This window comes from Eleutherodactylus coqui, chromosome 7 (assembly GCF_035609145.1).
Source record: "Eleutherodactylus coqui strain aEleCoq1 chromosome 7, aEleCoq1.hap1, whole genome shotgun sequence".
NCBI lineage: Eukaryota > Metazoa > Chordata > Amphibia > Anura > Eleutherodactylidae > Eleutherodactylus > Eleutherodactylus coqui.
Window position 1 is genome coordinate 132,777,682 of NC_089843.1, and position 13,216 is coordinate 132,790,897.

The 13,216-nt window shown below is 43.9% G+C and overlaps 1 protein-coding gene and 1 long non-coding RNA gene across 7 annotated transcripts in view; one reads left to right on the forward strand and one right to left on the reverse strand.

Moving 5' to 3' along the window:
* Positions 1-13,216, forward strand: part of INPP4B (inositol polyphosphate-4-phosphatase type II B) — a 519,946-nt gene that overhangs the window by 399,550 nt on the left and 107,180 nt on the right. For all 6 annotated transcript variants that reach the window (XM_066573709.1, XM_066573708.1, XM_066573704.1 and 3 more), the window contains 2 exons: positions 841-971; positions 3,276-3,380. In XM_066573709.1, coding sequence (XP_066429806.1) covers positions 841-971; positions 3,276-3,380 — 236 coding nt within the window. The remainder of the gene's footprint in view (positions 1-840; positions 972-3,275; positions 3,381-13,216) is intronic.
* The window catches only part of LOC136572799 (uncharacterized), a 52,551-nt gene continuing 50,751 nt past the window's right edge, over positions 11,417-13,216 (reverse strand). The window contains exon 3 of the long non-coding RNA XR_010785821.1: positions 11,417-11,649. This is a non-coding gene — a long non-coding RNA (uncharacterized lncRNA). The remainder of the gene's footprint in view (positions 11,650-13,216) is intronic.

Genomic DNA, 13,216 nt, shown 5'->3' on the forward strand with positions numbered 1-13,216 from the left:
CCATTGTGCTTTTGGAGAAATCTTAAGAAGACGCAAACTACTTGGCAGAGTAACAATGATCCTGAATTTTTTCCATTTGTACATAGCTTGTCTAACCATGGATAGACATATGCTCAGATCTTTAAAAATATTTTTAAAGCCTTCTTGAGCTTCATTCTCTAAAACACATCTGCTGAGGTTTTCAGAAAGCTGTTTGCATCAAAGCATGGTTCACACCAACCAATCTATCTTGAGAAGAACAGATTTGTCAGTAACTAGGCTTTGTGTGCCTTCATTTAATGGGCAAAGCACCTGTGAAACCCACACTTCCAATCTTATCTGCTTAATTAAAACACCTTTTGCCAGTTGGATCTTGAAGAAGTCATTAACACAGATACACATTTAGGTTTTGTTCAAACTGCTGCTCTACATCCTGGGGTTCCATCTGAATCCCTGGTTCCATCAAGGGGTTCCGTCTGAATTCCATTTTTGGGAAAGCGATTAAAGTACAGTTTGAGTAGAGCCTTATTTTTCGCCCCTTAACTTAAGATATTTGCTTAATGTGCTCAGTGAAAGACATGAACAGTACAGCTGTTTGCAACTATATGGTCAAAACTTAATTCAGTTCATACTGCTGTGCCATTGCTGCTAACCTATTGAGCATCCTAGTCCGAACCTTGGTCACTAACCTCTTCTGCCAATGCTATTATGCCTTTTGCTGCTTGTTGCTGTATCATTAATAGTAATCCCCAAGTACGGAGCTAACAATAATTTGACTATAGTTCCTCAAATACACAATGTGAATGCTGTTCTGTGAAAAACAAGCAATAATTATACTGATTATTTTGTTCCCCCTAACAGAATTGAGGAACTGAAGGAACTCGGAGACCTCTCTCCACACTGGGACAGTCTGCGGCAAAGTGTGATAACTCATTATGAAGAAATGTTGGGTGACTACCAGGAAAGTCTTGCAGAGCTTGAAAAATATACAGGTATTAAACTACAATGTACTAAAACTAATAATAAGGCACACTGTTATGGTATTCTGAGGAGCACAATGTTATTCTTTTAAAGGGCTTATCCCGGAATTAATCATTAATGGCCTATTGTTAGGGTAGGCCATCAATGTTTGATCAGTAGGTAGACATTTTGTGCATTCATGACTGGCGCCCTTATCATGGACCACATACAATAGTATTGCATGTACCATGCTGCCTCTCATGTGCAGGTAGTTGTAGCAGTAAAAAAGTAAATAGGTGCATATAACATGCATTATTGCAATATCTCACACTACTATAGTGTGAATCTCCATGTCATCCAGGATCCAGGGATTAAAATCATATAATTGAACCACTTCCTGTCCTGTAATTTTCCATTATGTCTGAGCAAGAAGGTAGTTAAAGTGTGACACAGTAATAGTATGTTGTAAGAATGGTGTAGGCAGCCGCACCATCACTTATGGGTACTGGCTGTAAATTACAGATAGTACCTCCTCCAATGGCCAGGATCAGAGATAAGTCCGATGCTATGGTCAATTCTGAAAAAAGGGTTCAACTGTTACTCCATCAGCCTATGCAATGTGATCATGGAGTGTCGATGGATTGCCATAGTTTGCTTAAGCCTATAAGGGCTTGAAATGCGTAGTTTATTTTTTAGCCTCTACAGTTATGTCACTCTCTATCATGCACATGGGATACTTTGGGAAAATTGAGCTCCTATTTGTTCAGGCTTGAAAAAAGCTGATTCATGGCATGAACTCCTACCCAAACCAGTTCAATGAAATTAGTAGTTAGGCACCATTTCATGTACAATCATTGTTAACGTTTACATTGGTAGTAATTGCATGAATACCTTTTGCATAGGCATGCACTGTAAATCTAAGTGTAATTAGTTTGTCGGGCATGTAGTTGGCTAGGCTGACTTTTTTACAGCTTTATTTGGACTGATCTATGAAATAATTTCCTAACTTTAAAATATGTTCAACAACGTGCCGAGACTTGAATAGAATCTACATGAATGTAAGCCTCTTTGAGGTTCTAGGTACATTGATGTTTTCAAGAATGGCTCATGCGTTGCTCGCTGAAATGTCAAATTGTTATGACTCATTTGTTCTCAAACAAGCAGTTTATGTACCTTCAATATTCTACTTTTTTCTATCAATGATGTTTATTTTATACTTCGTGTTTCTTCTCTTCTGAAGTGTTAAATGCTTCTTCCCAATGCAATTTTCCTTGAAAAAGTGCCCCCCCCCCCCCCGACACCTTTTCCACATGAAATCTGAATGGAATCCCCAAGATTCCTTGAATGATTGTCATAGTATTTTTTTATTATTACTGTATTACTTTCATTATTGTGGATGATCCTTGATTGTTTTGTTGCTTGCTTTCTCAGCAAGTACAGCTTAGGCAAGTGGATCTATGGTCAAAGCCCTTGGGTGCTACTATAGTTAAAATGACTGCAAGTAGTTGAACTATGTGATTCGAGACAGTAAGCTTTTAGAGGGATAGAAGTAGTGCTTTCATTGTTTTCTTCGGAATCGTTGACATCATCAAGGAAATGCATTTACTAAAAAGCTATTATGTTATGTTTATGCTGACTGGATACAATTACACTTCAGTAGTATCCTCTGAGTGCATAAACTGCAGAAGAGGGGATGAGACTCAAAGAGTGGACCTAGTGGACGCATGCCAAGTATCCTGTAGCTGCACCATTCTTCTATTACCGTGAAATCACATAGAAAAAAAGCATAAAAGTGTAGCACTGCAAAAAAAAAAGAAAACAAAAAAAAACACAAAAGAGTCCCAGGGAATGGGATAATACACCAAGCAGTGAAATATAGAATAGAGGTCTGTGCGTTCATTATTCTTAGTTTGACAAGTCAATAAAAATGAGTTGTACTTCAGCTTTTGGCTTTATATAATGCTATATTTTAAGTGCAGCCAAAACATAATGTGTGATAAATGTGCCATCATTTTGACCATGCTGGGCCCCTGTTATAGACAGCAGGGGTTGTCTGTCACTAAAAATGCATTAGCATATCTGCACATTAAATACTGCTCTGTAGATTACCGAGAAGGTGCACGCTGTGATGCTGCAATAAAAATCTTTTCATTTCTTAAGATTCAACTACACAATAAAATCGAAAGATGAACTGGAAAGATAGAATGCATGCGCCAGGCTCAGGCAAGGGGAAAAAATAATACTAAAAAAATGGAAAATAACCATCTGCTTGCTGCAGAGCAGGGCGATTCTTACAGGTTTTTTTTTTTGTAATTCTTGTGTTTTTTTTTCCCTAGGGTCTTCTTTCAAATCCAGCTGCACGAAAGGAGAAAAGAGTCTAGAATTTGTTCCAATTAATCTCCATTTACAAAGAATGCGTGTTCACAGTCAAAAGTTAAAAGGTAAAGCTGGTCTAAAAATAGGGATTCTTAAAGATTGACTAAGCTAATATAAAAGTGAGCAATTCAAGGGAATGTATAATTATACTTTTTGTACAAACTGTGAGATCACAGAATTGGGATATGCATTGGCATACGAAGAATAGAGAGGGTTCTTATACCCCCCCCCCCCCCCATAGTGATGCCGGGCTTTGTTACTCAGGACAGAAGGCCTGGTGTTTGGACCAATTCCGTACCCTTATATTTGCTAACACTGCAGTTACTCTTGCATGAGAAGTGTAAAGCGGAGCATGTTAACGGAAAATGTTTTCATATTGACCACTAAGTTTATTAAGGCTGGGCTAACACAAACGGGTCGGATTGCGTATGCGAGTGACTGCGGAAATTAATTGCGAATGGTTACGTATGCATGTGGCTTTCCATGCGGATGTATGCGGATGGACAGTGTATCGTCTTCGCTAAAGAAAGAGCACAAGCAGTGAATGGCATCAGAAAGTACCATTACACCGGCCAGGCAAAATTGCTCTCTCTACCTGGTCTCTTAGAAAGTTGTGAGCGATTCAGCCACTTATATGCAATGTTAATTGCGTATAGGCTGTGGTTGGCACGCTTATATAGACATTAATGGAGCTTCTCTGCATGGAATCCACATTAAGGGCTCCCACCCACTCGTGATATTTTCTTTCTTGCGCTGCAAGAGCACGAGAAAAATCTCGCAGCGCAAGAAAGAGTCCGGTATAGAACCGGCATATCGCAAGTGCTTTCAATGGAGCTAGCAACAGCAGCGCTAGCCCCGTTGAAAGCATAGGGAGAATGCCGTGGACTTCTGCCACAGCTGTCACAGCTGTGGCAGAGGTTTCCTTCATCTCCGCGGGGACCGGCATTCTATTCTATTGCTTTCAATGGGATCGGCGCTGCTGCCGATCCCATTTAAATCAATGGTTTCAGTCAAGCTCCGCAAAATGATTATCGGGGAAGGGCTTGAAATATAAGCCCTTCCCCGATAATCATCAATAAGTGTGAAAAAAATTTTTTAAAAATCATACTCACCTCTCCTGTGCTCAGCCGCGTCCTCCTGCTGGCTTCCCGGCACTACTATGAAGCTCTTTTAGCAGTCGGGGATTCAAAAATCCCCGCCTCCTAAAAGAGCAGTGCAGATTGGCTGAGGGCTCAGCCAATAGCAGCTACTGCTTAGCTATTGGCTGAGCGCTCAGCCAATCACACATAGCTCTTAGCCGATTCCATTGAAAGCAATGGAATAGAATGCCGGGGACTTCTGCCACAGCTGTGGCAGAAATCCCCGGCATTCTCCATCTTTTTTCAATGGGGCTAGCGCTGCTGCCACTGGCCCCATTGAAAAGACTGGCGATATTTTGGCGTGATGTCGATTTTTTTCTCGCACTGCGATGCGAGACTTTAATTTTACAATCGCATCGCAATGGAGAAAATATCGCCAGTGGGTGGGAGCCCTAAAAAAGAGCATGATGCGATTTTTTTCTTCCGGGGGCGGAATATGAAATTTGTAGGTGGGAAGGAAGCATTGAAACTAGATGACTTTCTTTGCCCGCCTCTTACCGCGCGGACGGCGACCGCTTCAAATCCAGACATGTGAGATCGGCCTAATAGTCTGACACTTCTTGTTCTATAGAAAAAACTTTTCAGCAGTCATCTTGTTATTGTCACAGGCAGGATTACAATGAAAAGTTGCAATACCTTTCTATAGATAGCACAGGATCAGACTATTGTCAATCAGTGATGGTCACAGATCACCCTCCCCCCCCCCCCTTCCACCTGCATATCTAACCTGGGCAAAGATCACAGATCATGCCCACAACCCTCTCCAACAGAAGTCAATGGGTCCCTTTTTGTTTGTTGTGTCTATGGTCCATGAGGCTGCTGTAAAGTATATCTCTATATGCTGTTAACTGCAGTTCAGACATGATGGCTGCTCATATAATCAGAGAGAATAGAATAAAAAAACTATAATCAGAAAATAAAAACAGATTAGAAAAACTGGATCTGGAAATAGAAAAGTGGATTTTAATTAGTAAAAACTAATACAGGTGATACATTTCCTTTTAGCCCCCAATACACATTCTATAACACTCATCAGAACTCGCTGATTTCGGCTGGAATGGATGACTATAACATGTGTATGGGGGATTCCCAGCTTTCCCCTAACAGATGATGTTGGAGGTAAGAAGGATCGGGCATGTTCAGTTATTTCAATGCTCAATTGCTTTGTCCCCCTGGAGATAAGAAGCCACCAGAGCTGACTGGTGCCGGCTTTCCCTATGCAAAATACTTGAACATTTGGTCAAATGGAGTATTCACATGTATGCAGGAGATATGAGAAATAGATTTTGGTCAAGTCAGCATTCAGCCAACAATCATTGAAGGTATATAGGTTCTTGTCATCCAGTATCAAAGGCTATGGGAGCAACTAGAACCATACTCCCTCTCTACAGGGACCCCATAGCCACTGCATAGTGTGCTTCTATAGTATGTATTCCTTTGAGAACTGGTTTTCATGGGACTTTCTTCATTGTTCTTTATAAAACATAATTTTGTATATAATGTTATTGTTTATTACTCAAAAAACTTTTTATCAAGAAAACGAACAATACTAGAAGAAAGGGAAGAGCAGAAAAAAATGAATTTGATTAAATTCAAGAAATTTTATAATCCTGTATCAACATAAAATAAGCAAAAATCAAATATATCTACAGGCAGGTTTGGAAAATGTTATAATGACAAAAGGAAGCAAAGGGAATATGAAAATATTCCCAAATTATGCATCTACTGTATGTACAACTATTAAGGTCTGTTAAGTAGGATTACAGTGTAGTAAGACTTTGTGATTCTTCAGTGCAGCTGTTCTTCTCCTCACAGGACTTCCTTTCTTCTTGCTTGCCTTCTCCACTGCAAAGCGACTCTTCACCTCAACACTCTCTATCTGGCCCAGAACACCATGATGAGTCCTGCAGCCATGACTAGTCTCTGCAGAAGTTCCTCATGTTGTCACTACCCCTAATGCTCCTCTCAGTGCCCCGCTATATAGTAATAGTACCCTCTCATAGTAATAATTCCCAACACAAAATAGTAATGCCCTATTCTACTCTCAAAATAACAAGCCCCCTCTGTTGCCTGACGACATTTGTCCCCTTTCTGTAGCCCCATGGTAATAAGTTCCCTCTATGGCCCCTCAGTAATAACTCCCCTCTGTACTCCCCACAGTAATAAGACCCTTTTTTGTGCTCCACCGTAATAAGCCCCCTCTTTTGTCTCACCAAACTCCGACCAGAGAGCAGGGTACAAGACAGCAAAAAAGGGGATGTGCACTGACATGCGCCGTGATGTGTATCAGGCCAGGTCGCCAAAAAAGTAGTAATAGCATCATGATGGAGCTCAATAATGAAGAATTAACCAGCAATCATTGGCTTTTTGCGTAGGGTAGGGCGTTGCTAGGGTACACAAGCCCCAACACATCTGTAACTGCAACAGGTTAATGGCATGTGCTGGTGCGGCTGTGACAGATGGAACGAAGGGAGCTGCTTTTTTTGCAGAAAAATTAATTACAGCATTTGACTCCATAGGAGGGTTTGTGGACTTGAACACTACACCATAACATGTTAGTAGCATCTTCTTAAGGTGACGGCAGATACCACTTTCACTGGAATCCAAAATATTATTCCCACTTTACAACAATGTACATTAGTCTCTCTAGTGTAGCAGCAGCAATGCACATATTAATCTGGGCCTTCCCCGCATATGCCAAATCTGGACAAAAGCCTGGCAACGCTCTTCTCAATAGTTCCGAGTCACATACATGAATGGCCCTTGCCAGTCTGGCAGTTCCTGGGATTACACATCCAGCTTTCTATTGCCATGTCATGTGGGAGCTTGTTGGCTACACATACTTAACACACACCATACACACAACATACAGCTGCATTACACATCCCTGGCAACATGTCAACACATAATAGATTGTACGGAAGCCTTTACTAAAATAAGTGCTTTTTGTAACTTATGTAACATTACAAGCCTTGCATTAACTGTGGCGCCATATAAAAGGCTGTGCAATAACACATTTACCCTTTTGGGTAGTCCCAGTAGATCCAAGACCCCCATCTTGGATAGGGATATTATACTTAACTGAACATGGGGGGACAGAGAACACTGGTGACAGTCCTTGGTAAAGACCCATTTAGACACAACAATTATTGCTTAAAATTTGCTCAAAAGCCATCTTTTGAGTGATAATTGTTGTGTGTAACGGCACTGACATCGTACAGTTTTCATTAAGCCGTCTCTCATCGTTGTCTTTCAGCGTGCTGAAAGATCAGCAATCAGTTATCAGGGATTCACAGCGGGATACAGCGGATACTATTGTTTCAGCTGTATCCCGCTTCCTGATCACAGGCTGGGTATGAAGAACAAAGTAGTCCAGCTCTGTTCTCCATACCCCGCTTGGAGCGCCCGGCTGTATAGCAGCCAGGCGCTCCGTGCAGAAAACAGCTGGATGCAGAAGACAAGCGAGGACACCTCGCTTGTCTTCTGCATCCTCCGCTCCAAGCGCTCAGCTGTATAACAGCCGGGCACTTGGAGCAGGTAACAGCTGGATGCAGAAGACAAGCGGGGACACCCCGCTTGTCTTCTGCATCCTCCGCACGGAGCACAAAGTGATCGCTCATCTTGAGTGATCATCTTGCGCTGTAAATGACACAACAATGATCGCAAAAAAGTCGCTTGAGCGACATCTTTTGAGCGATAATCGTTGTGTGTATATGGGCCTTAAAGGAGATGTCTCGAGGAAGCATCGAATTTTTTTTTTTGCCCAGTCCCCCTAATTAAGCATACATAACTAAGCCCCCCTGTAAATGACTTTTCTAGCTGGTTTGTACTTACCATTCCAGCGTTTCAGCAACTTATAAAAGTTTCCCCAAGATGGCCGCCGGCTCTTTTCCCTTCGCTTGCTGCAGCCCGACGTGCGCGCTCCCGAGACGCTGCCAGCTGTGTCTCCATGGCAACCAGACGCCCCGCAGCCGCCGACCGGACCCACCGCAGCCGCCGACCAGTCACCCACCGCCAGGCAGCAGGTAACCGGCGCTAGCCCCCGGCTCCCCAGCGCTACGCTCCCGGCTCCCCAGCGCTACGCTCCCAGCTCCCCAGCGCTAGGCCCCAGAGCCCAGGTGAAGGCCCCGGAGCCCAGCGCTAGGTTCCGGAGCCCAGGTGAAGGCCCTGGAGCCCAGCGCTAGGTTCCGGAGCCCAGCTGAAGGCCCCGGAGCCCAGCGCTAGGTTCTGGAGCCCAGGTGAAGGCCCCGGAGCCCAGCGCTAGGCCCCGGAGCCCAGCGCTAAGTTCCAGAGCCCAGGTGAAGGCCCCGGAGCCCAGCGCTAGGTTCCGGAGCCTAGCGCTAGGTTCCGGAGCCCAGCGCTAGGTTCCGGAGCCTAGCGCTGGGCTCCGGGGCCTACCGCTGTGGCCCGGGACCTTCACCTGTTAGTGAAGATCACCCCCCGACCCATCACTTACCTGGGCGGCTTCTCGGGGCTGCTGGGCTGGGCTGGGCTTCTCCGCTGGGCAGCTCCAGTTTCTGCACCTTCCTCTAACAGAGGAAGGTACAGAATGGCCGCTCCAGCGCGCTCCCGAGCAGTGACAGCTCGTCTGCGCATGCGCAGAAGAGCTGTAGCGGGGAGCACACTGAAGCGGCTCGTGCTGGAAGGAGAAGACCGGACTGCGCAAGCGCGTCTAAAAAAGCAAGCTGCCAGCGAATTTAGACGGAACCATGGAGACGAGGACGCTAGCAACGGAGCAGGTAAGTGAATAACTTCTGTATGGCTCATATTTAATGCACGATGTATATTACAAAGTGCATTAATATGGCCATACGGAAGTATATAACCCCACTTGGTTTCGCGAGACCACCCCTTTAAGACTTTTGCCATGCCACATGTGGCTCACTCTTATCTTTGTCTGTATAGCAATCACTGCACAGACCTTTATGCAGCCATCCTGTCTCTACCTCAGGAAAATGACGGGGTTGGAGATTCAATCTCCTGCCCTGCGTTGCGGGGTCCTCAGCACCAATAGTCCAACTGCTCCTCCACCTGCTCTTGCAGATGGTACAGCAGGCCTTTTGCTCGTCCGCACAGCATCTGTTGCTCAGACCTTTAAACACTCGCTAAGACTCTCCCAGTCACTCACAAAAATGGTTCCAGGCCAGACATTCCTTTATATTGCCTGATAAATATGCCCCATAAATAACTCCTGTGGCTAGTAAAATGCTTCAGAGACCCCATGTCGGCATATAAGTCCACTCAGACATAAGAGCTGGGAGGGATAAGTGTTGACTTGTCATGGCGGGACTTACCAGGCTCTGGTCACAGAGGAATGACACGTAGCCAAGGCCAGAGCATAATTGCAGGCCACCTTCGACACCCCTAGGATAGGGTATGCCAATAAACGGGATGAGGGGAGTAGTAGTACTTATCACTCGTGACGCTACCATTCCCACACACCGATATGCTACGCGGCAGAGAAATAACACAGAGACTTCTGTATAGTACCTCAGGTCCCCAGGAATGGTTAGGGCCCAGTATAACTTTACTTAAAGTAACTTATGCAAACAATTATTCAAACAATGCAGGTACAATACTTTTAAGTGAAGACAGAACAGAGCTCAGAAATCAGGGAGAATACACAGGATGAAATCAGTCCTACAGTCCACGTTATCTGTACAGTACGGCACCTAGACTAGGAGCACTCTGGAGGAGGAAGAGGGGTAGGGGTCACTCCACAGACACTTTGGTGACAATTTACTTATAACACCCTGCACGGCAGGTGCATGGGTGTCACTCAGTAGTATACCTCTATACGGTGATCCTGGAGTTGGACTGCCACATAGGAAAACTTGTAATATGAATTGGTACCTGTACGGTGGGTCTCTATATACAGAATTATTGGAAGGTGCTCTCACTCTTAGGATCTTGGGACTCACTCCATTCACATCCAAACTCCACTCGCTATGGGATATCTTTCCTTTTCCTCCATCTTCCATGTGGCTCTGTGTTAGCACTCTCTCCAAAGACAAGAGGGAAGGTGAAGATCTCTTCCCACTCTCAATTACTCCTAGTTATACCTTCACTCACACCACATGACATGACAAACTGATACATCTACATGCAGGCAATGATTTTATTAACGTTTACCTTTCAAGCGCCGCAGTAAAACACACCGATACGGTTGAAAAAAGTCTCGTACATAGCACAAATACGATGCGCTGAGACGTGCAGAAAAACAAATCTGCCCATGTGAAGGAGCACTAAATCTTACATTTTCTTAAAGACATTTGACTTAGACTCTTGCTATACATATGTTCTATCTTCATATAAGGGCTCCCTAACATGGGCTTATGTGTCCTATGTCTTTTGCGCTTATTTTTCATGGATGTATTGCACTGTGCTAAGTGCCCATTTATTTCTAATGGGTTATTACGTGCATGAAAAAAATTAAAGCAAGTCCAATTTTGGGGCATATTACGTACATCATACGCACCAGTATATAAGCTACGGGGATTTAACATATGCAGCAACTATGCATGTACATGAGTATTTGCTGTGTGCCGCGTATGGACACATCCGCCCGTGTGAGTGAGTCCTAAAGAGGATAAAGTCCTTGTGAGAAGGAAGTGGGACATCATGAAAGTTGCAGAAATAGAGGTATTATTTCTATTCTCAGACATATGTCTCAGGGAACTAATAAAGGAAAGGAAACATAGATCCTTAGCCCAGTATGCCTGAGAGTGGTCAGCAGGGAGGAGTGACTTACACATCCTTAGACAAATGATGCTGCCCTAGATAGTAATTGAGGAAACCTCCAGTTTATTGCCCTCTGTTCTCACATAGCCTTGGAACCATGCTTCACTTTTATATACCCATTTCTACAAAGTCCTGAAAAGAGTCTGCGGAGTAAATCAACCAGCCCGTTGCAGGCCAGTATGCAGAAAGGACATTTATTTCCTGTAATTTCCCGTATTTTTACAGAGTTTTAATCAAGGCTTGTGTATCAGGAAATGAATGCGACACAAAGAATGAAATGACAAAAATGTAAATCTGTAATGAGGAATTCTTCAGTAAAGGAAACGATCCGTGATGCCTCGTCTCCCGCTGACAGGAAAAATAACCTCCAGTTTGCTTGGCGTGGCTCTGATTGTTCGGAATTCTTCTCTTCATCTTCATGCATTATGCAAATGACATGTAACCGTAACAGGAGCTGTGAGTGTCATAAAGATATGATCACTCTCTGCGGCACTCAGAGCATATCACAGAGAGAAGAAAGCACCTGTCAAGCTGGAGATGGTACATTTGCAGTGTTTTATAATACATGACAAAAGTTGTTGATGGTTACATTACTCTTTAGACTCGGGATCGTAAAATGTTTTGACATAGTTATATAGAATGGCTTCATACCATGAACTGGTTATTTGTGTTAAACTAATGATTCTGTACACTCCTGTGGATACACTATTCTGCTCATAATGATGTCTTCCCACCAATGCATGATTAACTCAAATAAAAGTCACAAATCTATCTACATCTATTCACCGACGTTGCGGGAGATCTAGCAAAACTAATGCTAAGAAGAAACTGGAGCAGTCACTCATGGAACCAATCAGGTTTCAACTCTCGTTCCAAAAAAAGGACTGCTCCACTGTTTCTTTGAACCAGTTTTGATGAAGTTCTCCTGTTGGGTTTTGCTCAACTGAAAAAAGCATCTTGTGGTGACCAATTTATAAAGGAAACTATATTATGGCAAGTACATTTTTTTTTAGTTGCCCAAAGTAGCCAGATGTTAGTTAAATGTCATTGATTTGTAAATTAATGCAGAATTTTAAAATGCTGTTGTATTATAGGTGTTGGAAACTAGCATTAATGGTATTCTGAACATGCAGGAAACTTTTAATATATCGTAGCGACATGTCAGAAGTTGTGATCACCAGGGTCCTGGTGCTGAGGCGTCCCAACAGGTCATTAAAATGAAGGCAGAGAAGCTCTCAGCTGAGCACTGTGTCCCTTCAGTTGTGATCCGTGAGCAGGGTGTCAACTCATAGATATTATTTTGAGCTGGTACAACACTCCCAGGAGAGGTGGGTACAGCATGCAGATAAGTTCTTCTGCTCCCTTGTTTTAGTCGTGGGTGAGGGTCTCAGCAGCCAGATTCCAAATATAGTCAAAATCTCTGACATATCGCATAACTTGTGTGTGCTCCATCTTTCAGTGATCACTGCTTAGCAATTCACGTTTTTAATTCACACTTGCTATGCAGTCACACGATGGTAAAATTCTCACATAAAGAGTCCGGACCTATTGAAAGCAATGGGAGAGGATCGCTATCCCCTGCTGCGACTGTGACAGCTGCAGCAGGAGATTCCTTGGATGTGAAACCCCTGGATGCTGTCACATCGGCCCGTCGGCAGCAGCGGTAGCCAATTGAAAACATAGGGAGAAGATTGCGGTCCTCTGCCACTGCTGTCACAGTGTTCAGTAGCGAAGGGACTTCCTGCGGGGATGAAGGAATCCCCTGCCACAGCTGTCACAGCAGTGGCAGAGGAGCGCAGTGCTATCCCATTGCTTTCAATGGGGCTGGCGTTGCTGCCGCCCCATTGAAACCAATGGGATGAAGGCAACCCCCACAAGGATTTTCGGGTGAGGTGGCGGAACTTGAAATATAAGCCTTACCCTGAAAATTAGCACTAGCTGAAGGAAAGAAAAAGCATCACCTAGAAGCACTGTCCAGGGCTCCGCTGCGTCTTCTGCCCGGGTCCCTGGCACTGTGCTTC